This window comes from Chaetodon auriga, chromosome 2 (genome assembly GCF_051107435.1).
Source record: "Chaetodon auriga isolate fChaAug3 chromosome 2, fChaAug3.hap1, whole genome shotgun sequence".
In the NCBI taxonomy this organism is placed as follows: Eukaryota; Metazoa; Chordata; class Actinopteri; order Chaetodontiformes; family Chaetodontidae; genus Chaetodon; species Chaetodon auriga.
Window position 1 is genome coordinate 12604430 of NC_135075.1, and position 26464 is coordinate 12630893.

Genomic DNA, 26464 nt, shown 5'->3' on the forward strand with positions numbered 1-26464 from the left:
TAAATGGAAGCAGAGAGGAAGGAAAAGAAAGACTAAATTTGGGAGAGGTCATCTGTGCATTAAATTCCCCAAAATTCAGACAGCTGAGAGACAAGCAGAGACAGATGGGCTCTCCTGTGGGAGGGAAGAGAGGAAATGTCAAAACAGCGTGAGGGAGGAGATGGAAGTGTGGAGGCTATGGAGTGTGAAACGAGACGGGAGTCAGGCTGAGAGGAAAAAAAAAGAGGAGAGGACTCATCAGGAGAGGGCAGAAAATAAGGGCACAGCTTTGAATTTTGGGAGCAGAGATGTAGAAAAGCTCAAAGAAATGTTGAAGCTTGAAGTTAACCAAATGAGCTGTTACCCACTTTCATTAAATACGCTGGCACGTGTGTTGAGCTCTCAGAAATCAGCAAGCGATGGCGGGCAGCGATCCAGCAAAACAGCCGGCGGCGTCAACAGTTATTATTCATTTTTGTTCCAGAGTCTACGTCTTTTTTGATCATAACCAAATGTCCTCCATACTGTGTGTGCGCTGCAGCTGCTGCAGTGCCTGAAGCTCGGCGCTCTGTCCCGCACCACAGCCAGCACCCAGATGAATGCCCAAAGCTCCCGCTCGCACGCCATCTTCACCATCCACCTCTGTCAGATGAGAGTGTGCCAGCAGCCTCAGATGGTGAGACTGGGGTTTGGAGTAGAGGGGCGAAAAGATGGAGAGAGGTTTAAAAAACAAAAAAGAAAAGCATGACTGGTTCACAGTGAGGTGGGTCTTGTTACAATCATTAAGGAGGTGGGGGTGTCGGCACTGGCAGGAAAGGGTAATAAATAATGAATATGGTTCGAAAAGATATAAGTATGTTTTTAGGAAGAGCCAGAAAAACAAACAAATAAAATGAAATTAATTTACTATTACAGTCACAGTAGCATTCAAGCTGATGAAATAATTGCTATTTTCAAGTAAGACACTCCAACTCATGAACTTTTTCCCAGCAGAACGGAGGAGGAGAGAACGGGGAGCTGAACGGCGTGGACTCCAGCCCCATCGCCCAGCCGGAGTACGAGACGCTGATGGCCAAGTTCCACTTTGTGGACCTGGCCGGCTCTGAGAGGCTGAAACGCACAGGAGCCACAGGAGAGCGAGCCCGCGAGGGGATCTCCATCAACTGTGGACTGGTGAGACAGATGTGCAAATATATATATAGATGTGAGAGAGATAGAGAGTCTGCGTGTGTGAGGATGGTGTGATTCAAAACATGGAAAGAAAGAAAAGGACAAAGCATGCATCAGCTCTTCCAGCTTCTCTCTGTACTCAGGTGTATTTAAATACTAGTTGTGATCAATTGCTCAGTATACGTGTGTGTGCGTGTGTGTGTGTGCGCGTGTGTGTCTATGCGTGTGTGTGTTTTGTAGCTGGCATTAGGAAATGTGATCAGTGCTTTAGGAGACCAGGCAAAGAAGGGAGGACACGTCCCTTACAGAGACTCCAAACTCACCCGTCTGCTACAGGACTCACTGGGCGGCAACAGGTACACACACACACACATACACACACACACACACACACACACACACACACACACACACACACATTTATAAATTATTTAAAAAATCCTGTAATTCTGGAATTATTTGAATATTGTGCAAGATTAAGAAGTTTGTTCCACGGAGGGACGGTTGGGATGATTTGATTTAATGTAATTTAATTTAATGTAAAGAGTTTGGTCGTTCCAGCTCCTCCTCTGTGCCACATCTGATAGAAAACTGAAAATCTTTGTGCTTACGACTGTTGGTCGGATAACACTAGATATTTTAATAAGTCACATTTGGCTCTGGGAAACTTTAATGGGCATTTTTCACTATTTTATTACACTTCGTAGACAAAATGATTAATCGAGAAAATCAGCAGATTGTTAGTTGAGCCCTGGTGCTCTAGTTTAGCTATTGACAGTCATGTTTCTTAACAGCAGGGCTTCTGTTTCATATGGTAACAAGACATGTTTCTCACAGCCTCAGCACTGTTACACTGTCTGCACACACTGTCTGCAACCTCCGTATTTCCCTCCTCTCCAGTCGCACAGTGATGATCGCCTGCGTCAGTCCATCAGACCGGGACTTCATGGAGACACTGAACACGCTGAAGTACGCCAACCGTGCCCGAAACATCAAGAACAAGGTGGTGGTGAACCAAGACAAGACCAGCCAGCAGATCAGCGCCCTGCGCGCTGAGATAGCCCGGCTTCAGATGGAGCTGATGGAGTACAAGGCGGTGAGAGACGGAGGGATGGATGCTGATAAGACAGCAGGAAACATTGTGGGGGAGAGAAATGAAAAAAAAAAAGATTTTAAAAAATTAAGACGAGGAGGAGCTCAATAAAAGATAATAGGGGCTGAATGGCAGTGGGGGAGAGATGAGGGATGAAGAGTGGCAGGTTGAAGAAGAGAGCACTCACACGTCTGTCACTGTAACTGATGCAATGAGGCCGTAAGAGAGGGGTGAGTGGGGTGACATGATGGATGAAACTGAGAATAGTAACCGAGCAGAAGAAGAAAAAAGACAACACTAATGGGAGTTAGAGAAGATGGTGTCGGGGAGTGAGTGAGAAAAGCAGAGGCCAAGTCTGCAGGAGCTGATTTCTATATCAGATTAAAGATCTTTACTGGAACACGCACTTCCATTTAGCTGTTAGTGCAGTGTATGAAGAAGATTAATCAGTGTGATGTCAGCATTTTACAAAGTAATGCAGAGATAAATTGATCCTGTAGCTGAATGTGCCTATGCTGAGGAGCTGTGTGTGTGCTCTGTGTAGCATGGTTTACCTGTTACGGGACGTTATGCAGTAAGAAGACTGGCTGGGGAATGATACAAGTAAATGTGACAAGAGATAGTGAGAAAATTCAAGGAAAGTCTGCAGAGAGTCTCCACTTCATCATCAGCTTTGACCTCCAGGGCTACGAGGAACGCATAGTCATTTAGCAGCATTGTCAGCCTCTCATGTGATTAAGGGGGTTACCACGGTTACTAGAGAGCAATGAATGCGTGACTGCGACGACGGACTGCGAGCTGACCTCGATGTGGTAGTCAGGGATGTGATGTGACTGGAGTCTGGAAGTAATGCAGTGTTGGGTTGGTGGAGGTAATGATGTCTGCGAGCTATGACTGGATTAAATAGTGACTCTCTGTTCGAAGCTTACACAACAGGATTCTTTCAGCGTTAATCACTCACAGTACGACAATAGCTGCCTGAAGAGCCGCAGACAGACCAGCTCAGTTCAAACAAGAGCAGTGTGTTTGCTTGGACTGCAGCATCACGTATATGTGAGAGTGTACGTTTAGAATCGGTTGTTTTCCAGGTTTTTTTGGCCGTGATATTTGTGTTTTTCCCTGAAATGCTTGTGGTGTTCAGTGTCACGGTTGTTGCAGCTCATGCTGACTGTTTTGCTTCACCCTGCAGGGGAAGCGTGTGGCCTGTGAGGACGGTTCAGAGGGCTACAGTGACCTGTATCAGGAGAATGCCATGATGCAGAGAGAAAACGACACCCTGCGCCTCAGGGTCAAGGCCATGCAGGAGACCATCGACCACCTCAACACCCGTGTAACACATCTGCTGGCCAATGAGGTCAGCACCCTGCTGACCAAGTCAAGTACGTGGACTCTGGTTCCCATCAGTTATTATTTATTATTTCCAGTATTGCCACTATTACATTGAGTGCTTTCTGAGACCTGATCCTTCCTCTGCCTTTATCCTGTAGGCGAAGGCAACGAGGAGATCGGGGCTTTAATCCAGAACTACATCCGAGAGGTTGAAGAACTTAGGTAAGAGCTCCAGACCTCCTTGAATGCCTTTATTTACTGCCATCAGCTGTAGCACTTGGAATCTTAACTCTAATGCTTATTAATAAACATGTTCTATCTTCTTTGTTTAATTTCTACAAAAACCAGCATATAAGAAAGGCAGAATTTTGTTATCTTGGGCTGAGCTAGGCTAACAGTTTATCCTTGCTTCCTGTTTTAATGCTAAGCTAAGCTAAGCTAACATCTCTTGGCTGTAGCTTCATATTGATCTGAGTGGTTTCAGTTCAATTAGCCTGTGATAACTCGGTCTGAATGTGTTCTGTCCATCTCTTAGAACCAAGCTCCTTGAGAGCGAGTCCATGAATGAGTCGTTGCGACGGCAGGTGGCCCGGCTTTCCTCGCGTTCCCCGTTCCCTGCCTCCACTCTCAGCCCCGCCCCCGGCCACCCCCCTGGCTCCTCCCCTGCTCCCATGTCCATGGAGGCGGAGATGACAGACGTGCTACGCCGGGCCAAGCTGGACATTGAGAGGCTGAAGAAGAAGGAGAGGAGGCAGAGGAGGATGAGGTGAGGAGAGGAGGACACATTTCTGTGCTAATTCCAAAGAAAAACACATTATACATTATGAAATAAAGAGTTCCAGGAAGCCCTTATCAATGAACCAGTACATGCTTTAAAAGCCCTAAAAACATGATGAGTATGTTGTATATGGGCAATATACTGATTATACATCAGTATATTGCCCATATACGCTCCACTCCTCATTGCTTCTCCTCTTGCTTAAGAGCCACAGCACAAGTCGATTAGGGCTTTGGGATGGCCAGCTTATGAATAGAACTGGGTTGCAGCCAGTGCTGAGTTGTAACGCTGGCTTGGACACAAAAAGGTCTAATTCAGTCGGCCAGTGGGTCATGAGAGAGGGAAGAGTACACAGCCTAACAGGCTAATTGAGGCTTAATGGGATAGAGATGGAGGTGGATGGGAATTTGGAGATGGGATGGGTGATAAGCAGGATGGTTGTAAAAGAGGGAGCAAAGGGAAGAATAAAATTGGCAATAAAATCTGAAGAGCTAAAAGGGCTTGGTGAGGGGTAGATGAGCTGAGGAAGACTTTGCTAATGACTTCAGAGGTCTGATTTTGCTGCGAGCACATCACTTGGCAGGCCTCCCAAAGCCTTAATGGTGGTTGTTAGCAGAATGTGACATCTTACTTACATGGAAGAGAGTGTTTGTAATGCATGCTAATGGACAAAAACATCCATGCTACATAGTTGAGGTGGGAAAACTGAAGGAAAGGTCAAAGAGAGCTATTTTGATGATAAAACATATTGACTCGTGTGTGTTCTCGGTGCCACCTCTGACCACACTTAACAATGAGTATCTTTTCCTCCTGTAGTCCAGAGTTGGAGAAAGGTCTGAAGAAACGAGTGAAACTGCACACTCACGAGAATGGAGAGAGTCGTGAAAACGGACAAAACGGGCAGAACGGAGAGATCGATTCAGACGACAATTACGCCGAGGTAAGCCACGCGTTTGTCAGAGTTCACAGGAGTTTAAAGCAAATCAAGCCAAGTCTGACGTGTTTCTGTGTGCAGGACATCATGTCTCCGCTGCAGGAGGAGAGCGGCTGTGATGAAGATGAGGGGGAGGATGAGGAGGAGGGCAGGGAGGAGGAGGACGGGTTTGACAGTGATGAGAGCCTGGTGGACTCAGACTCAGACTCAGATGAGAAAGGTGTGTTTCTGACAGCTGCTACTACAAACTGACCAGACCCCGTCCCCTCACGTCTGTAGTCAGTGTTGGCCTGTTGGTCGGTCAACCGCTGAAATATCTGTTCTATCTCTTAGTATTGAATGGATTGCAATGACATTTTGCACAGACAGCTGATTAAATTTTTGACTTTTCCTCAAGCACCATCATCTGGTCTAAATTGTGGTTTGTCAGTTATGACCAAATACGTGCAGAACTAACCACACTCCCATCATCCTCAGCCGTACTTTGTGTTTAGTGCAGCAAATAGCATGTAGTATGTTAGTACTTACTACTAGTATGTTAGTATGCTGATGTTCACATTTAGCTCATAGCACTGCTGCCTCACAGAGCTGCTAGCATGGCTCTAGACTCTTGGTCCCTTTACCCACGTCTCCTTTGTCTTTAAGGACATTGTGCAGTTTGCCAGTTGTCAGTGAAGACAGAATTTTGTAGAGTAGTGCTGAATTTCAATCTGTAGAGTTTTGGACCATTTTTAAAAAGAAGCACAGATTAATCAACCAAAGCCTAAGCTTTAGGATTTATATCAGGATAAACAAAATAACAGACAATATGAATGTGATTTGAACTCCACTTTAAGCAGCCAACTTCCAGGCGGACCTGGCTGATCTGACCTGCGAGATTGAGATCAAGCAGAAGCTGATAGACGAGCTGGAGAACAGCCAGCGGAGGCTGCTGATGCTGAAGCTGCAGTACGAAGAGAAGCTCATTCTACTCCAGAACAAGATCCGAGACACCCAGCTGGAGAGAGACCGCGTTCTGCAGAACCTCAGTGAGTTAATGCGTCATGGGATTTGTAGTTTATGCATGTGGTTGGGTGGTTGAACAACCACAAATAAGTTGATCAGTAGAAAAATGAAAATGAAAAATGTCATCAAAGGCAGAGCGTCCCGATGAGACGTGATTAACGTTATTACATGGCTACACAGTGTCTATGGAGAACTACACCGAGGAGAAGGCCAACCGGATCAAGCAGGAGTATGAAAAGCGTCTTAAGGAGATGAACCGAGACCTGCTGAAGCTACAAGCAGCACAGAAAGAACACGCGCGTCTCCTCAAAAACCAGGGGAGGTACGAACGGGAGCTGAAGAAACTCCAGTTAGAGGTGAACGAGATGAAGAAAGCCAAGGTAAGGGAGGAGGAAGGAGAGTCAGTGTGGTGGAGAGCGGGTGGACGAGATTGTTTGAGCGGGAATACTCGTGCATCTTAGGGAGCCTGATCTCTCTGCTATTCCCAGGTGACACTGATGAAGCAGATGAAGGAGGAGCAGCAGAGGAGGAGGATGGTGGAGGCAAAGAGGAACCGTGAGATCGCCCAGCTCAAGAAGGAGCAGCGACGACAAGAGGTCAGATTGCATGTGTCTGTGTGTGTTTAGATGTCAGGTATTAGAAATAGATTTATCAGGACATTAGGAGCCAGGCGAGACAGGATCAGCACTGTTATATATGAGCCTGTTAGTTAACAGCTGTGAAATCTACTGCTGTATTTAAAGAGTGATTCATGCTAGTGAGTTGGCACATAGGCTTACATCATGTGTGCAAATTCAGTCAGGTTGTCCGTTTGTTTGTCCCCCTGGCACATTAAAAACTTGATTTATGTGTCATGTACATATTGCACGCAAGTTTTGGTATCGCTGTTATGTCTTGGATTAGCATATACTCTACATGTATTAATTCTCATCTTTATTTGTTTTCCCTGGAGGAGAGGGCTTATTAATGAGCATGGACATATTTACCGTAGGCCTCATTCATAATCCTGTTATTTAGGGCTTCAGCCTGAGTCTTAAAATCCTTTCATGATCAACACTTTGTAAGCCTGTTGTGCAAAACACTCTGGAATCAGGAGCATTTGAAGTTAATGAAAAGTTTAGCTGAAGACTGAACACAAACATATTAAACACGTGTCTCTCTCCCTCCTGTACATCAGTACCAGATTCGAGCGCTGGAGTCTCAGAAGCGCCAGCAGGAGCTGGTGCTGCGCAGGAAGACCCAAGAGGTGACCGCCCTGCGCCGCCTGACCAAGCCCATGTCAGACCGCGTGGCTGGGCGTGTGGCCCGCTGGAACCAGACCCCTCCAGTGACAGACTCTGGTGCAGAGTTATCAGCAAGCACTACAGCGAGCAGCTCTGAGCCTGAGACTGGGAGGACTGTGAGCGGGCTGGTGAGACAGTGGAACAACAAAAACAATGTGTTCGGATACATGGCAGAGAGTGAAGGGAGCATGGATGGAACCCGGGTCATTGGGTAAGATAAGTTTATGTTGTATAAAAAAAAATACCAATATGAAAAGGTGTTTTCAGCAGTTTTCAGCTGTTTTCAGCTGTTTTTCTTTTCGTTACCTGCTCAGTTCCAAACAGCAGACAGACACAGTTTATGCAGTAGCAGTCATTGCTCACAAGTTCACCATATCAACTGAAAAGGTGATGAAAAGGTCAATGTTGCCTTCACAACTTGTTTCTGCTGCCACCCAGTGGCCAAACAAATCAGTTATTGCAAGTTAAAATAAGTTTCTCATCTTTCATATTCCCCCTCTCCTCTCCTCTCCTCTCCTCTCTTTACAGCAGTAGGAAGAAGCTGCAGTGTAAACCAGCAGGTCTGGGCAGCACTGGTGCCGGGGGAAGAGCCAGCAGCTTCTCCAAGTCGGCCCGTCAGAAGTGGCAAGCCCTGGAGCGTCGCATTATGGACATCGTCATGCAGAGAATGACGATCGCTAACGTAGAAGCTGACATGGATCGCCTTATCAAGGTAGGAACAGATATCAGGTTTTCACTGAGGTGTCCTTACAGGGATTATATTAAATGCTGTCAAGTTTATGCTTCTTAATCAAAAGACTGAAAGATACAGTAAAATTCTAAAAAACAAAAACAAAGTTCCAAATGTGGAAAATGAATATTTTTTGTAACTGTTTTCTGATATGTATTATTTTTTGATATTATATTATCTGACTTTTATTTGTTTTGGCTGTCTTTGCATTTCTGTTTCTGCCGAGTCAGAAGCGAGAGGAACTGACGGTCCAGCAGGAATCTCTCTCACACAAGAGGGAGGTGCTAATGGCGGACGGGGAGGGACCAGAAGCAGAGGACCGCCTCCTTCAGGAAATTAACGAGGAGATTGAGGTGCTGAACGCCAATATAGACTACATCAATGACAGCCTGTCTGACTGCCAGGCCACCATTGTACAAATAGAAGAGACCAAGGTATGAACACACACACACACACACAAACACACACACACACACACACACACACACACACACACACACACAAACGGTTATGCTTGCTGTCTAGCTGTGAGGACTGACAGAAGGCCCTTAGTAATGCTAAGGATTGTGTTTTCCTGCAGGATGAGTTGGACTCGGTGGACACCTCCGTGGTGATCAGCTCCTGCTCGCTGGCTGAAGCGCGCCACCTGCTGGACCACTTCCTGAAGGCTTCCATAGACAAAGTGAGTTATGAAATCCCCTATGAAAAATATGGAAACGTAAAAAAGGTCTGTAGATGTGTTTGATAGGCTTATAAACATTACGTGAAATCAGTCATTTTGCAGCTAAAAACACACGTAACTTCAGCACCAACAAAACGTTACAAGCATATTGTCATTGTAAGTGTTTACTTCAGTACACTAAAATGTCTTTTTTACTGTTATCATATGCTAATGTTAAAAATTTAACTGTGGTATTCATGTGTATTGAGCTGAAAAGTGAAAAGTGGTGCAGGAATGAATGGTTGCAGTACCACCTAGTGGTGCCTCTTTGAACTGCAAGATGATGTCAGGGTTTATTTCTTCATATAAAATATCAATAAACACCCTTCAGAAAATGAAAACACTGTGTTCACTCAGTGGTCTCATTTCCTGTTGTGTGATTGATGCCTAGTCTAAAAGTTCAATGTTACAATGTGTGATTGTGTGTGTGTGTGTGTGTGTGTGTGTGTGTGTGTCTGTTTGGTCATTGTGTCTGTGCACAGAGTTTACAGGTGGCTCAGAAAGAGGCTCAGATCAGACTTCTGGAGGGTCAGCTGAGGCAGACTGATGTGATTGGCTCGTCCCACAATCACATGATCCTTGATGCCCTGCGAGAAAAGGCCGAGTACATCCCTGAACTCCAGGCTCTCATCCACAATGTGCAGCAGGGTGAGTGCTGGTTTTTGTTTGTGTTCAGGTCTGTGTGAAGGTGTGGAAGGCGTTATACAGTATTTACAGCTTTTTCCTCAGTTTGTGTCAGCATAATGTCACATTTAACGTTTTCTCTGAAATCTCACAGTGTGTATAACAATATAAATCTGAATTATGTCCAAATATGGTTGTGCTTAGCTGAGGCCTCATCATCTCCGCTGTTCATTTTTATTATGTACTTCTAAATCGGAAATGTTTCAGAAAAACCATTTCCATAGCCACAGCATAGTTTGAGGAGACAGTGTTTTTACAGTTGTACCCCTTCTCCCATGAAACCACTGTCTCTCAGTGCTCCATAACGACTGCTCTGTGTGACGCTTCAGCAGCTACATGTGTCGGCTACACCAGAACATTACTGGTACCATCTGCTGCATTGTAAGATGAATGGCCTTTACTCCACCAGAGCCAAATGCTGCGGTGTTAACGAAGGGGAAAAGTAATCAGCGTTCCTCCATAAGCCCATGTTGCACCCTTCCGCCAAATTTCATGAAAATCGGGCCAGTAGTTTTTCTGTAATCCTGCTGAAAAACAGAGAAACCTAGCAAACAAACTCAACTGAAAACATAACCTCCTTTGGCGAAGGAAGTAAAGTTTCTGATGAGTGCATCTCTCTCAATCATCCACTTGCATTGTGTCATCTTTTCTGCAATGTTTTGATGCGTGAGAACATAAATTCTGAGTAACAAAAAAACAAAAACAAAAAAACAGAAAATGATGAGCTTTCATCAGCCTTATCTTCCAAACTGAAAATGCAGTGAAAGCTATCAGACTGGAGAACGTGGTCGGTGGAGTACGCTGTGGCACGTACCGAGTGTTGTGTATGTACATGGTGCGCTGACAAGGTGCACGTTCGTGTTCCTGCAGAAAACGGTTACGCCAGCACAGACGAGGAGCCCTCTGAGTTCAGCCAAGCCTCTGACAGCAGGTGAGTCTGCCGCCTGCTCGCCCACGCAGCATCCTTGACACACAGCAACACACAACACCCTCCTGTCAGCCTGACCGTCTTTTTTAAGAAACTTCACGACCGTCTGCTAAAGTTGGCCTTGTTTTGCAAAAGGGCTCCTGTCATATTCTCATCTGAAAAAAAGCAGACTTCATTTCTCTTTTTCTCTCTGAATACAGGTTTATTTCTCTCATTCTCTGTTTTTCTGCAGTGTATCTCAAATGAAAGAATCCAACAGCCAAGATGATTTCAAGATGAAGGTACAGCTGAAGCTTGAAGGGCGTAGTTGTTATTTCACTCTGTTGTTTGGAGACACTAGCTTTAAACCCACAATCTACCCTGTTCTCTTAAATCCAGCGCAAAATTTCAGGTAGTGCTGAGTCTTGCGGTATCCAAGCCTGTCAGAGCTTTATGAATGACGCTGCATGTTGTCAGGTGACGCTGATGTTTTTGCACTAGTGACTGTGTTTAGACCCTTGCTCTAATTTTCGCTGTCAAAACATGCCACAGTTTGCCTGTGAGAGCAGCTGCCCTTCTTGTGTGAAACCATGAGGTGGCAGTAAAAGCAAGCACTTGAAAATCCTCCACTTCCTCTGGCTTGGTTGGATATTCTGAGGACGAACCCCTGATTTGACACCAATCCCTCTTATCCTCTTGTTAACACTCAGTTCTCTATTGTGTTTTTTAGTTATTGTTTTTCCACTGTCTTTCCTTTGTTTGACACACAATGGCTACTTTCTCATTTCTGGCATGTTCTCTTTGGCATTTTCCCTGAATGTCTATCCTGAGTGATATTTTCAGGCTGTATGCTGGTTTCATTTTGTGCCTTCATTAAATTCAATCTTTATCTTTAGTTTATGCCACATTTTCCTCTCCCACTGTCCTCCTTCGTTGGCACCTCATTCTTTCCTCAATGGTCCTCTGTTACACAAATAGTGCTCATTTTTCACCCAGATGGAGCCTCGTCTGTCTGCTCAGATGAAGGCGGTGTCGGCGGAGTATCTGGGTCCCATCCTGGACCCCTCATCAGGCAGCAAGCAGCAGCACATCACCAAGTCCCTGGCCTCACTGACAGACATCCAGGAGGACGGCCTGAGCCTGGCGACAGCGAGTCTGGGGCTCAGCCTCGCCTTAAGAGACCCATATCACAGGGACCGGGTGTCCCGCACCATCAGCCTCCCTGTCAGGGGACACACCTTGTAAGTGAACCATAATGATCACTGATATAAAGCTAGGGCAAGGGAAAGGAGAATGATAGAGGACTCTCCTGCAGTGGTTTCCAGCCTTTTTTGTATAACTTCTGTCAGATAATACCTGTACATCATCACCACAGCCATTATTGCACTATGAGCTGTAGGCCTACTCTATATGTCAACCATTTATCAGTTACTTTTAGCTTACTGTCAACCATTTATCCAGCTATCAACCATTATACTATATTTATATATATATAAAACATCTTTTTACTTTACATTTCCTGATAACGGAAACCAAGTCTGTTTCCTGTTGCACATTTTCAAACTAACACCCTCTGGAGAAATGCCAGAGGCCTGACATTTTTTTAGGTTATGAAACTGCTTCAGGGAGGGAAAAGGAGAAATCAATGAAATTTGCATCAGTCCTCTGGGATGTGAAGCCTGTTTGTTTGCAATTTGCTATTTAAAGAAATGAGTCTGCAAGTTGCTTTAGTCTGCTAGAAATGATGTTAAATTCCATAAGACCCGTGTTGCTTGTAGATTCTCTCCAGTTTACAGAGATGTGTGTCATCCTCCTGTGCATTCCCTTTAAGATTTGCTTAGTTTGCTTTTGTGTGTGTGTGTGTGTGTGTGTGTGTGTGTGTGTGTGTGTGTGCGCGCGTCAGTCCCAGGCAGTCTCGGGGTTATGACACTTCCCCTATAACAAGGAGGAAATCTTACGACCGTGCGTACAGGTACATGCCCTAATGCTCCAGTTCATTTCCTGGGCAGATCAGTCACATTTTCTGACTGTGTAAGATCATTTTCATACTTCTCCCTTAATTCTTCTTGTCCTCCCCTATCCTTAACCCTCCTCGCCCTCCCGTCCCTTATCAGGCCCACTGACGGTTACACTCCCCCCTCCTCCCCTCCTCTGAGGACCAGGAACGACCGCAACGTCTTCTCAAGGCTCACCAGCAACCAAACCCAAGGTTCTGCTCTGGACAAGTGAGTACACAGCTGCACAGGTCCACACACACACACACACACACACACACACACACACACACACACACTGCTTTCATCCTTTTGTCCCCACATTCTCATCTTATCAATCCAGTCTCATTTTGACTGAATGAACCCTTTCTTTTCTTTTCTTCTCTTCCATGATTTAAGGTCTTCACTGACCTTGTTGAGGCTGAAGGTCAGGTCTTTTGAGAGGAAAGTGCTTTTGTCCACGGTGTAGATGAGCCTCTTAAACGTCTGTTATTCCAGCTGTTTGTCTTCAGATGAGTCCCACTCTTAGGCAGAAACACGTTTCGCCTGGCATTAATGTAGTTCCTCGGGGGACAGATGGTGCAAACGTTCACAGAATCCAGGTGTTAAATGCACTCAAGAGGCATTGAAGATCTGATCATTCAAAGCACAACCACAGGCTACTCAGTGCTGCATTTAGCAACACTGACAACAAGGTGCAATTGAAGTGTGTTTCCAAGGCGTATGGAGGAGTTACCAGGAAACAAATGCAAATGGGGGGGGGGCAGCAGCTCCGATAGCAACATCCTCTGTAGAAACAAGCCACCAGGGCAGCTGCAGTCGTGGTAAGATGTGGTATCATGTCTGTTTTGAGATGACTTGATGTGCACGATGATACATGATCTGCATTTGGGCGAGAGAAAGAGAAATAAGCTTGTACAGTCTAATCCAATAAAAAACATCCCTGCTATAAATCTTAGAATATTCAGGTTTGTTGACAGTGTTTGATTCAAATTTATGGTAATTTTTGAGGCTGTAGTTCTATGCAGTGTCTAATTGGCCATTTTGTTAATGCTTTTTCATCCTATTTCCATACATAAAGGTAAAACCATGTAATAAACACCTGTGATGTGACAGTATGTAGTCTGGCTGCGTCAGACGGGGACACATCGGACATATGAGATGCATCTGAATGTCAGCGGCGAAGGTGAACACAGGAATGAGCTTCAGGCCTTTTCCCTTCCTGCTCAGTCAATTCCAGCTTTCCGCTCAGACAAATGTCAGCAGTTAATTTCAGCCAGCGTTTGGCTCTGCTGTTAAGTTGTTTGTTTTGTAATCTTTATTAATCCGGAACATTTCTGAGTTTTATTGACCTCTAATTGTCAGCAACGATGCTGTGTGAAATGAGTTAGGGTGTCGTGTTCGTGTTTGAGTGCTGAATGTGTCAATGTGTTGTGTGTGCGTGTGTGTGTGTGTGTTGGAGCCTGTGGGTGCTCATTATATGGAGCAGGGGTAGGTAAATGAGTTGGCTCCTGTCATCCCTCTATGCAGCTGTTGTCATTGGTGGCCATTTTGAATTGACTCAGGGTGACATTGTGGGAGGATATTCGGGTTTAGGGTCTTGCATGCCATTCCCACAGGAGAAGCCGTCCCGTAGAGCGTGATGCAGGAGGATTAATTGGTGTGAGGTTTTGCCTTTTATCTTTGGTTGCAGGGAGCATTTGCATTTTCACAATTGATGAAAAGTATTAACATCATTTGGTCATTTGCGCTCTTGTCTTGAGCGAGGAGTGGGTGGCGTAGATGAAGCAAAGATTCTTCATTCTTCAGTTGTCATTTTCCTTTTGTTTGGTTTCATTGTCCTAACATTACTGACACTGACCTTAGTCTGACACTGAATTCATCATCACAAGCATAAATTCAAAGCCAAATGAAGCTAATTTATTGAAAAATAATTAGAAAGCCAGTGTGAGTCATCTGTATGAATTCTGTTTAATTGGGTGTCAAAGCAGAAGCTGTCTGCTCTGCCAAGAGAGAAGAGTGATGTTCAAGTGCATCTTTGCAAGTTCACAAATCCTATTAAAATGCAATAACACGTTTTAGTGATTGTGACGGTGTGGATGCGCTCTGCCTCTGTGTTTTGACTGATTCAGGCGGGTTTGCTTGTGAGACCGGGATCAAGCATTTGACACAGATTTTAAAAGCTGCGTGAGAATGAGGGAAATTCATTTTAAGGACGCTTCTCTTGTTTTCTGCTGGATAAAGAAGCTTTGACTCCCAGATCTATTTTTTAATCTCCACACAACATTTGCATCCTCGAAAACCAATGAATTTGAAAAGGATTTTGTCTTGTGAGTCTGAAAGAAATGCGGATATTACTATGCTAATAGCCACTATGGCCAGCAGTAAATACCAAGAAATGGAGGAATTTCTTCTTCACCTCTTTAGCACTGTTCCTCCCCCCCAGACATTTCCAGAACCATTTAGTTTTATTATTTCATGCTCATGAGTGTAAAGCTCAGGCTCTCACTGTGGCAAACCTGAGGCCATAAAATATTTACAATATAATAACACTTTAATTGCACTGTAACACACACACCAGCCTTTCCCTTTGAGCTGTGGTGGTGGTCCTGTATTGGCGTGGTCTGGATTATTTCCCCCTGACAGCTTTAAAGGGGCTCGCCTGTGAGTTTGACTGACAACCTTGTCCTCCATTGTGGATTTTCACTTCTGTTAACCCTGTTTGCTGTCCCTTATGTTCTTCTCTGTACTAATTCCTTGAATATGGCTGGAAAGTGTAAATGTGGGAGGGGACACTGACGCCAGGGGAGTCATGCATTTGGGATAAGGACTACAAACATTGTCATGTGCAGTTCTTTGCCTCTGTATGACTATCCTGGCTTCAGTGTTTCCTTCTTGAATATTTCCCCTTTTCTTTCAGTACTTTTTGTCTGCTTTTTTCAAATGAATAGTTTGACATTTTACCAAGAGTTATATGAGAAGATTGATACCACTCTCATGTCTGATGTTGAATATGAAGCAGCAGCTAGCAGCTGGCTAACTTAGCTTAGCATAAAGACTGGAAACAGGGGGAAATGGCTAATCTGGAGGGTAACAAAATCCACCTGCCAACACCTCTAAAGCTCACACATGAACAAGTATCTTCTTTTGTTTCATTGATAAAAGATAAACTTGCCAACTCTACAAATATTTTTTTTTTTATATATACAAGTAAGGTAGAACCTGTTTATTAGTGAGCCAGGCTAGCTGTTTCAGGCATTCATGCTAAGCTAAGCTAAGCTAACCAGCTGCTGGTTGTAGCCTTGTACTGAACAGACAGACATCAGAGTGGTATCAGTCACTGAACTCTCAGCAAGAACATGACATGAATATTTCCCAAAATGTCAAACTATTTTTTTAAACCTTTAACCTTTAATGTTAGCCACTAAACCGGCCATTGTTTGTTGTGGGTGTGCCTACAGTAAACATGCTCTACTAAGGTAAACATCTGCAGACACTGGTCAAGGAATACGGCCTGTCCAGCGGTTACCTCTGAGGAGAAGCACATTTCATGACAAACTGCCTGATACTTGCTGGACAGGCTTTACTGTTTGACTGAGATTTCCTGCCTGTTTGCTCACTGCTTTATATCTAAAACCACTCCTCTAGTCACTCTTCCCTTTAACCCTTTGCCAGTAACCCTTCTGTCTTTCCTTAGCGTGGCTAACCCTTTCCTCTTCCCACCCCACCCTCCCCTCTCCTGCTCCTCTTCTGCCTCCAGGTCGGATGACAGCGACTCCTCGCTCTCCGAGGTGCTCAGGTAGAGGAACTGTGTTTGTCACTCTCTCTCTGTCCTCCCATTTGCCTTTTAACTCACCTGGTGTCATCTCGCCTCCACCAGTAGCCAGTGCCTTGCCTGGCCTCGTCCTCCACCTCCCTCCCCCCTCCCACTCTGTGGGTGAGGTCGCTGTGGTGCATGTTTTAACCACACGCAGTGTTCTTGACCCGCCGGCCTCTCTCACCTGTGTCATGTTGTGTTTCTCTGTGGTGTTGCTCGCACACGAGACCTGAATGAACCTTACCACTTTTCTGCAGGAAAAAAAGGAAGCAAATACGCGAAAGAGCAAATATCATTTAAACAGACACCTTATGGCAAGTACTTTAATCACCTATGAGACAGCATGATTTCCTAGATATGTCATAGCTTCATGTGCAGCGACAACTGTAGTGAAAGAGGGTTAGAAATTCATAGGAGATAAAGGAAGTGCATTTATTTGCTTTCTTGTTGAGCATTAGATGAGGAGATCGGCGTCACTCTGTAGCTAGCCTGCTCTGTTAAAAGATGATAAGTATAAAAACTACAAATTGTGACCATTGTTGGACCGGGTGCGGTGGCTCCTTGGGGTCTTGTTATCACTGTGAGTTCGCCAGGCAACCAGCAGAAGCTTAGTGCACACATATCAAAGAGGTATCCATCTTCTCATCTGTCTTTCGGCAAGAAAGCAAATGGCATATTTCCTAATGTGTCAACCTGTTCCTTCAAGACAAACAGAAAAACCTATTTAATAAAACAGAACTTTCTCCTCTTCTTTTTGAGCAATCCTTTCAATTCCTGCGTCTTTGTCACAAACACACACACAAATTGACGCACCTCTCACCGCGGCTCTTCTGTCTGTTTTTCTGTGTACTGCAGAGAGCACACACTGATCTCCCTCCATGTTTTCATTAGTCTGCTGGTCTCATGGTGCTTGGCCCTGCAACATCCATTAGCAGCCCTTGCGTAGAGCATAACACAGCTCACTATGATATCTTCCACAGGCGCTGATAGAATGGGAACACTTTCTGCCATTTGGACCAGTGCACTGCTGTAAGAAACAGAGTGCTGCATTAAGCAGTGTTACAGTATGTGCAGTATTTGTCCTTATAGAGAAAAACAAAAGGGAATCTATAGAGGAGGTATTCATAATAATGCAACATAATGGTTTCCTGACAGGTAAACAAAGTAGCTTGGGACTGTAACTATAGAGAGTCTGGTAGGATAATGAGGTAAAGCAAATGATGTTTTTATTCTGCCTCCATGCTGGCGTTATGTTTTCAGTCTGTCCATCCGTCCATTGGAGAATGAGACAAACGTCCATCCCATTCTCGTGAACACAATATCTCAGGAATGCCGTTTCTCCCTGGAATCATACATGTAGTGATAACTTCCATTTCACCACAAAATACACTTAATTTATTTTATTAAATTGCTATTAAAGTCTTCACTGCATATTATACGAGTCTGGACAGACAAGGATGAGAACTGTAATGTGGTTGGTGGATGCATACAATTCATGGTAATTCTAGTTCATTTTAAAGTTAATATGTCATTGATTTAACATGAAGACAACAAGGTGATTAACTGACTTCCCATTTTAACCAATGAGGATGGAGCGTAAGACCTTCCTCAGAGTGATAAGGTTCATTCAAATGAAACTGCACCTCATATCCTTCACCTATCTTTTGAAAATCTTCCTTCCCCCGTCTTCTCAATTTTAATAACATTAATAGAACAGTCACTTGTAGGGTTTTCTCTTCTTGTCAAAGAAATACCTCGTGTTCTATCTTCAGTCTTTCCAAAATGGAATTGGACCCAAACGAGGGTGGGACAGGTTGTATGTGATGCTGTGTTCTCTCTGTGCGCCCGCCATCACGGCCAGGTTTTGCAGCTCTGCAGAGGAGCAGAAGCTGATGATGTGACTATGTTATCATCTTGCTACATCCCTCCACTCACCCACATGTACCACATTCCCTTTCCCCTGGGCCCCGAAAGGTGATTGGCCGTGGAGGTGCTGAACTGAGTGTCAGCTCCCACCCGACTGACGGAGAGTGGATGCTGCATGTGGTGATGATGACGTCTCAGGGCATCGTGCTGTGGTTTATTTTTGAGTTGCAGGCTGCTGTGTAGTCTCTGTTCCAGGCTACGGCTGTTGTTAACAATTGTTTTGAGCTTTATTCTGCGCAAATCGGTTCTCTTTTGTGTTTCATGAGACTTGGCAGACATGCATGCAATCTTTTTTCACTGGCTGATGATTGACAGTTTTTGATTTTGGTTGGCATTTTTATGCATTGTTTAAAAAAAAAAAGGTACACAAAGTATGATATAGTGTTAAATTTTTGATTTGACTTGTGTGTTTGTGTGTGTCTTCCGTTGGGACCTCAGTGTACATGCAGGCACAGAAGAGGAGCATGTTGCCATGTTTGACAAGTTTCAAGCACACTCTTCTGTATTTTACTCACTCTGTGCAAAAACAAACCTTGTCCCAAGTTTTGGGTGTAATCACAGATTCTCTTTTCCCTCCTCACATCCTCTGGCGCTCTCTCACTGTTTTACTTCCTACCTCACTCCCTCTCACAGACATACACGCTCACATACACACTAACCACCGCTGGTGTTATTAGGAAGCCCACCAGGGACCAATTTCCCCACATTCCTCCCTCTTCTTCTCACCCTCTGCCTAGTCTGTCTCACTCTGCTGACTGCTCTCCAGGCACTCTTGGACTCTGGCTTGTCAGTGGGACATAGATTGGGAGGGTGAGGGGAGCAGAGGCTCAGCTAGAGATTGAGTGCACATAATATAAGAGGCTGTGTGTATTATGTGTGCATATGTGAAGGTGTGTGTGTGAGAGAGAGGGAGAGTGGGAGAGAAAAGAGAGACAGAAACACAAGTTTAATAGGAAAGCAGCTCTTACTGCTTCCTACTGAAAGTGTGTGTGTGTGTGGTGTGTGTGTGTAATTGCATATGTACATAGTCTTCTATAGGAGTACATCATCTTTGTGTATCCAGTGAGGTTTGTATGGGTTTGTATTCTCTCTGTGTGATGGAAAGGACATTTGTGTTTTTGTGTGCATGCTTGTCATTGGCCTGTGTTTTACAGTGCATTACATCCGCAGATATGTGGAAAGAAATCGGCCTCTCTGATTTATGTTGAAGAGACTGTGACACTGCATGTGCGTGTGTGATCTTTAGGGGTGTGATCAATCCCATCGGGGGTGTGAAGGGGGGTCGGACGGCGCCCCTGCAGTGTGTTTCTGTAGCCGAGGGCCATTCAAAGCCGGTGCTGTGTGTGGATGCTACAGATGAGCTGCTGTTCACTGGATCTAAAGGTACACATAGCAGTCGCTACATTGTGACTTCTTTCATTAACAGGGTGTTTTACATAAATGGCCTTAATGGATGATGTTTAATTCATTTTGTATGGCACTATGTGTGTGTTTCTAAAGCTCTTTTAAATGGATCTTATTTATGTTGAAGCCAATAATGTGATGACTTAAAGCTTGTCATCTCAAAACAATTACTGAAACTACTGAAAGATTAAACATTTTAGGAAACACACCTGTTTGCCGAACCTTGCTTTGCATAAAGACTATAAACAGGGGAAGCAGCTGGCCTGGCTCTCTCTAGAGGGAATATTGTCTTGCTTGTTTAATCTGGGAAAAAATAATCAGATAAGATGTTTAGTTTGATGGGTTTCGTATGGCTTCAACAAACAAGAAAAAGTGTGTTAATTCGTGGTCTTTAGAGGTTCTGGCAGACAGATTTTGTCACCTGTGCCCAGTCTTTAAGCTAAGCTGGATGTGGCTTCATAGTTTAGTATCATCAATCCTCACATCTTACTATCTGCAAGAATGCAAATAAGTGTATTTTCTAAAAGTGTCCTCTAATTTAATCCAACCATGTGTTCAGTTCAACAAATGAGATACAACTCGTTAATTAGTGATCTTCAGAGATGTAGATTTTTTTTTTACCTTGGGAGAGAGTCCTGCCAGCTGTTCCACCGTGCTTCCTGGCTTTTTGCCCAATTAGGCTCAGCGTGAAGACTTAAGATAACCTAGACCTGGCATAATAAGTGCTAAATTTATCAAAAAAGTCACAGTACTGACAACGAGGCACTGAGGAAAAATAATGGCAGGAACAGAATCTTTCATCTGTTTTATGCAGTATGCTGAATAAAGTCAACCCACACTGTGCTCCTGCTGTGCAGAGGATTTGAACTGCCCTTCTTCCCTCTTCCAGATCGGACCTGTAAGATGTGGAACCTGGTAACAGGCCAGGAGATCGTCACCCTCAAAGGCCACCCAAACAATGTGGTGTCAATTAAATATTGTCCTTCCTCCTGTCTGGTCTTCTCCGTCTCCACCTCCTACATCAAGGTGTGGGACATCCGCGACTCTGCCAAGTGTGTCCGCACACTTACGTAAGTTTCCTCCCTGCAACCAGCCAGATGAAGCAGTCAGTGTTTGGAAAAAATGCCACTGAGGAGATATTTGATAGAAGTGATTTAGGGATATGCTTTTTCTGTTCAGCTGTGTGCATCAAGTGGCAGAAAAAAGTAACAAATGAAATGAAGGAAAATCTCATCTGATGTGTAAAATTCTGCTCATTACACTCTGTTACTCTCATGTGTTTCTTCTTCTCATGGATCCCTTTTATTTATTCTCTCTTACACTGTTTGGCTTCCCTCTTCCCCCACAGTTCATCTGGGCAGGTGGTTTCAGGTGATGCGTGTGCGGGCACCACCACACGCACAATAACCTTCGCGCAGGGCGAGTGTCAGATCAACCAGATAGCTCTCAACCCGTCAGGGTCTGTGCTCTACGCCGCAGCTGGAAACACTGTTCGCATGTGGGATCTCAACAGGTACATTCATTCATTTATTCATTAAACTCTTCATCCAGTTATTCATTAAAGTATTCATTGGTTCCTCTAACTATGTATTCATTAATTCCCTCACTGAATTATATGCCCAGTCATCCCGATCATTCATGCAGATAGTTTCTTTGCAAGCAGCTCGAAATTCTTTTACACATGGATGTGGATGTATATATTCTCTTGTCAGATGTTAATCATCTGACGGAGGAGATTGAGAAGGCTGTCAAAAGAAAAGTACAAGAACTGGTGATGTAAAGTGTGTACGTGAGCGCGTTTCCTACAAGCCACCCATTTCTGAAATCCCATGGTAACGCTGGCCTCTTCTCAGTTTTTATGCTTCTGCAGGGAAGTGATTAACAGATCGGACCAGACAGTTTACGCTGAGGGCCTCAGACCCATTTAATGACGCAGAAATGAAAAATGAATGTATTAAACATTTCTTCAGTATCATCTCTGCCCATGGCATCGCTGTGTCTCAGCAGTTTTACCTCACCTTAGAGACTGAAAGTGATTTCATTCAGTGAAACTGGCACCTTGAAAATCTAATTCTTGTAAGCAATGAATTTCACAGATCTTTGCTTTACCTCTTTTTCTTTGTGCCTGTCTGTGTGTGTGTGTGTGCGCGTGTGTGTAGAATGCAAGGGATGGGGAAGCTGACGGGCCACATCGGCTCTGTCATGTGTCTCACAGTGGGACAGTCTCTGCTGGGCAAAGACCAAGTAATCACTGGCTCCAAAGACCATTATGTCAAGGTACAATACACACACATACAGCCACACACGCGGATTTAGATCATACCCGAGTGTCGCAGACGCAGGCAGATCGTTGACAGTCTCCTGTTTCCTGTTCTCTCCTCAGGTGTTTGACGTGGCAGAGGGAACTCTGGGTAACGTAGGTCCAGCTCATAACTTTGAGCCGCCCCATTACGATGGCATCGAGTGTTTGGCGGTACAGGGAGACGTGCTGTTCAGCGGGTCCAGAGATAACGGCATCAAAAAATGGGATCTGGAGCAGCAGGAACTCATTCAGGTGTGTGTGTGTGTGTGTGTGTTTCTGTTAAGATATGCGTTATGGATTTCTTAAAGCCTCCTTTACCGAGCTGAAGACATACTAACACTCCCTGAGGCCAATTTAAAATGTAGGCTGCATGTGTTGTACAGTATGTTCCTGCACAGCATGTGAGGTCAGCAGGGTTGAGATAAGCAGGAAGCAGAATGATTTTATATTCATGTGAATGTAGAGTTCATACATCAAAATTTAAAACCCTGAATGTGCATCAGTGCTGCTCATGACATTACACGCCTGCAGGTAAAAACATGCCAACATCCTTCTCTGAGACCATTAATTCACGATCTCTTGACCCTTATCTGGGGAGCAAAGCCATTCTTTCCATATGATGTATGCGATGTCAAGATAGTGTAAAAAGCGTGAGGGAGATTATTGTGGAAAAATGCTTCTTGGCAGCAAGGACACCACTTTGAAAGGACAGCTGCTCTGCTTCCAGTGTGGAGTTGTGATTTTGATGATCAGTTGATTCTTAAGGAGTTTATCAAACAGCAGGACTCAGAGTCTGAAGTCATGCTAGCAGCCCTGTGACTGGTACTTTGAGCTAAATGCTAACAAGCTCACAATGTCATGTTCACAGTCTCAATAGTTTAGTGTGTTAGCATGCTTATATGTCTTTATTAGTCCCAAAAGGAGCACGACGTACAGCTGAGGTTGATGGGAATGTTTTTAGTTTGGCATCATAAACCAAAGTGGTGGATAGATTAAGATTTTGACCGGATGATGAAAATAAGAAAAGTCCTCCAATGATCCATCATGAGGCGGACATCGATATTTGTTGAGATGTGTCAAAGTCAATATCATGGTGGTCAGAAGAGCAATAATTGGAGGATCACCTCTGGGAAACATGAATGTCTGTACAAAATTTCACAGCATCCCAGCCAAGAGTTGATGAGATATTTAAGTGGACCACAGTGGTAGACCTCCTGACACTGCAATCGCTGGAGCCACTAGTTTGGCTTCAATCATTTGTTGGTTCAAACGTCAAAAATGTGAGGACTCGCTGTTTGTCTCTGTTTCATGTCCTTCTAGCTGTGTGGTGCAGAGAAACAAGCAACTTGGAAATGTCTTCTTGGGGTCATTCAATAGACTTCATGTCTAAACGATTAATGAAGAGCTAAATAAGCACAAATGAAAATAACCATTAGTTGCGGCTCTATCGTAGATATTAAATAGACAAACAAATAAATTGAATTAAACAGAAACACTGTTTGAACCGGACCACTGAACTAAGTTTAATGACCGGAAATCCATCAGCTCCAGAGACCTTCAACCAGTTTGTGTAGTAGTGCAGCTTCTTCATTTTAAAATAACACTCATTAAACAGACCTGACAAAACACACACACACACACACACACACACACACACACACACACACACACACACACACCCTCTGTGCCCACGCAGCACTGCTAGAGACCGTGTTTCACTCGTTACCCGACACCGGCTCCGTCGTTGCAGAGGAAAGCTGTGCTGCCAGTTGAGCGTTCAGTCGGTGGACAGCTCCTTCATGTCCTCCTTTACCCAGAGTGTTCGCTCTGTGGAGGAAGTCAACAGAAAGTCGTCATGTGTAATGTGGCAGGAAAGCTCTGTGTCAACATCAGGATGTTAGAGGCCACAGGCATCACAGGCACAGGTACCAGCGAGGAGAGACTGTGTGTGTCTCTGAGTGTGTGTGTGCGCATGTTGACTTCTGTGGTGTCCTCTTGTGTATCCTCTGTTGCCTGCATATGTTAATAATGCATAATATTGCACCTTGTGGGTGGATGTGGCTTACTCATTTGCACACATAGTAATACGCATATTAAGCAGCACTTTCTCAAGTTGTTTGCATAAGCTTATTTAGCCTTTGTTTGTCTGAACAGAGAAAACAGAACAGAAGACGTTATTGTTTCCATTCACAGGCTGAGTTAAATCAACTCTGTGGTCTGCGGCATATGACCTTAACCTCATTTGTGAAGCAGCCAACACAATCCATTTCACAGCCTCTCTAACTCACTAGTCTCCGTCTAATTATGTAATAGGATCAAATTGTGGCTTAGGGTATAATAGAATATATTACAGAAGACTCTGAAAATCCTCCAGGATTGCTGCTGCGAGCTGTTCGGCTGTGGCCACTCTGTTAAAATGCATACGCCATAGTGTGTTTCTTGGGAGAGCATGTGAAGCAATTTGTTTATAATTACTCAACACTGTAGTTTGGTGATTCCCAGTTGCCTGATAAACATCTTAATATACCCTCCAAAAACAATTTCAAGTTTGTGCTTTGTACTGGTCTGACATGCTTATGCAACTGTTGCTGCAGTGTGCTGCTGCTCTCTGTGAGGTGTTGGAAAACATTAACACATTTTTACCCATTGGTGTAAAGCTGTAAAGCTGATGGTGAGGTAGATGTCATGCATGTGAGAGCTCTCTCTTAGCTTTTTGTGATAGCTCTTCCCCATCCACACTTTATATACCCGTGGATGGAGGGGCTCTGTCTTTGAATTGCCTTTGGATTGATGGATTTCTAATTTCTCAACCTTTTTTGGCCCAGAAATCCAAACTATAAATGACGAAACTTGCGGACACTTGTGTGCTAAACACATTTAGCAAAATGTGCCGTTTTCAGTGAAAACCATGGCACCCTTATGATTCGTTCATACGATGCTCTTGTGAAAGAAAAGCTGATTTGTCATTTGCCAGAGGGAAATGCAGATAATGTCTGATTTGTACGAGCTAAGAAAAGTGAAAGTGAAAGTAATCAGCTGATGCCAGATGTGCCAGATTCACAGTCAGTGTGTGTGTGAAACAGCCGACCTGCTGAGATCTTCACACAGAACAGCATTTGGAGATGATGAGAAAAGAGTCTGAGCCATACTGGATTTTTTATTTTCTATATCAGCAGATATTTAACACATAACACAGCCAAATGTTTGTTTAGATCCCCTGTAGGGTTGGGCGATATGTCATATTTTTCCAGTTGGAAACTGTCAGTCAACAACCAGCAGCTGGCATTACATTTGTCTCCCCTCCACCTTCATTCACAAGCAGCCAGTTTGCTGCGTTTTTTAGTTTGTTTAGTGCAGTGTTTCTCAATTCCGGTCCTCGGGCCCCACCTGCCCTGCATGTTTTAGATGTTTCCCTCCTCCACCACAGCTGATTCAAATGATCGGCTCGTCATCAAGCTCCGCAGTGGCTTGATAACGAGCCACTCATTTGAATTGGAGCAGGAAATATCTAAAACATGCAGGGCAGGGGGGCCTGAGGACCGGAATTGAGAAACACTGGTTTAGTGTGATGAATGAACAAACTAAACTCACAAAATGTCAAAAAGGAAATATTCTTCGTCCTATTTCCTGTATTAAACAGAAACATCCTTCTGAAAGTTTCTGTTAACTCATTGTAAAAATCCGACAGAGACTAAATAAAACTCACCAAAACCATCTTGGTTTTATTAATAGCTTAAAATATTAGTGACAAGCTAATGTCAGACTGTCCAGCCAATCCGTCAGGTTAACTCCAACAGAGAATGGATGAAATGGAAGGAGTCCATCCAAAAAATCTTAAAAGCACCAGTTTTCTGCCAGAGGACACATCTATCCACAGGAAATGATGGAGAAGGATGGAAAATGTCCTCCTGGTCCATCAGATCCTCCGTATGATGCTGACGCAGTAGATCAGACTTACGTGTAAGCAGCATGAATCCAGGGGTTCAGCAGCTCTACCTGCTGTCGGTGCATTGTAACCACGCGTTTTACCCTTTCTGTTTCTAAAGGGACGGGGCCAGCAGGAGGATGTGTGCTCTCAAATAGGCCTTTTCATGTTCTGTTGTGAATCACAGATTGTTGAGAGCGTCTGAGTCATACCGTTTTTTAAATCCACACCTTTGTTTAAACAGCACAATGTGATATCTGCACTAGATTATGTGGTAGATGGCAAATTATAGCCATTTGGATAATGTCACTCACAATATTGAAATCGCTCTCGACTCGATCTATTGTTCAGTAATAATCACTTAAACAACTTGGAGCTCTGTGTCAAGAGGAAAGTGCCTTCAGTTAAATAACACTTCTGACTTTGTTTTTTGCACAGAAAGCGGAAACACAATGCTTTTACTTCAGCTTTTTGCTCCTTTGT

The 26464-nt window shown here is 44.2% G+C and overlaps 1 protein-coding gene across 8 annotated transcripts in view; it reads left to right on the forward strand.

Annotated features, from left to right (window-relative positions):
• Positions 1–26464, forward strand: part of kif21b (kinesin family member 21B) — a 60134-nt gene that overhangs the window by 23962 nt on the left and 9708 nt on the right. The window contains exons 5-32 of one of the 8 annotated variants that reach the window (XM_076754876.1): positions 521–655; positions 973–1152; positions 1390–1505; positions 2050–2245; positions 3432–3621; positions 3730–3793; positions 4107–4337; positions 5166–5289; positions 5365–5503; positions 6120–6311; positions 6469–6668; positions 6777–6884; positions 7466–7782; positions 8100–8283; positions 8532–8735; positions 8882–8983; positions 9505–9670; positions 10577–10637; positions 10867–10915; positions 11610–11854; positions 12517–12585; positions 12728–12838; positions 16368–16406; positions 19597–19733; positions 20644–20824; positions 21103–21267; positions 21914–22031; positions 22138–22308. In XM_076754876.1, coding sequence (XP_076610991.1) covers positions 521–655; positions 973–1152; positions 1390–1505; positions 2050–2245; positions 3432–3621; positions 3730–3793; positions 4107–4337; positions 5166–5289; positions 5365–5503; positions 6120–6311; positions 6469–6668; positions 6777–6884; positions 7466–7782; positions 8100–8283; positions 8532–8735; positions 8882–8983; positions 9505–9670; positions 10577–10637; positions 10867–10915; positions 11610–11854; positions 12517–12585; positions 12728–12838; positions 16368–16406; positions 19597–19733; positions 20644–20824; positions 21103–21267; positions 21914–22031; positions 22138–22308 — 4194 coding nt within the window. Of the gene's footprint in view, positions 1–520; positions 656–969; positions 1153–1389; positions 1506–2049; positions 2246–3431; positions 3622–3729; positions 3794–4106; positions 4338–5165; positions 5290–5364; positions 5504–6119; positions 6312–6468; positions 6669–6776; positions 6885–7465; positions 7783–8099; positions 8284–8531; positions 8736–8881; positions 8984–9504; positions 9671–10576; positions 10638–10866; positions 10916–11609; positions 11855–12516; positions 12586–12727; positions 12839–16367; positions 16407–19596; positions 19734–20643; positions 20825–21102; positions 21268–21913; positions 22032–22137; positions 22309–26464 lie in introns of all 8 variants that reach the window. The other 7 variants (XM_076754893.1, XM_076754858.1, XM_076754884.1 and 4 more) reach the window with 7 other exon arrangements.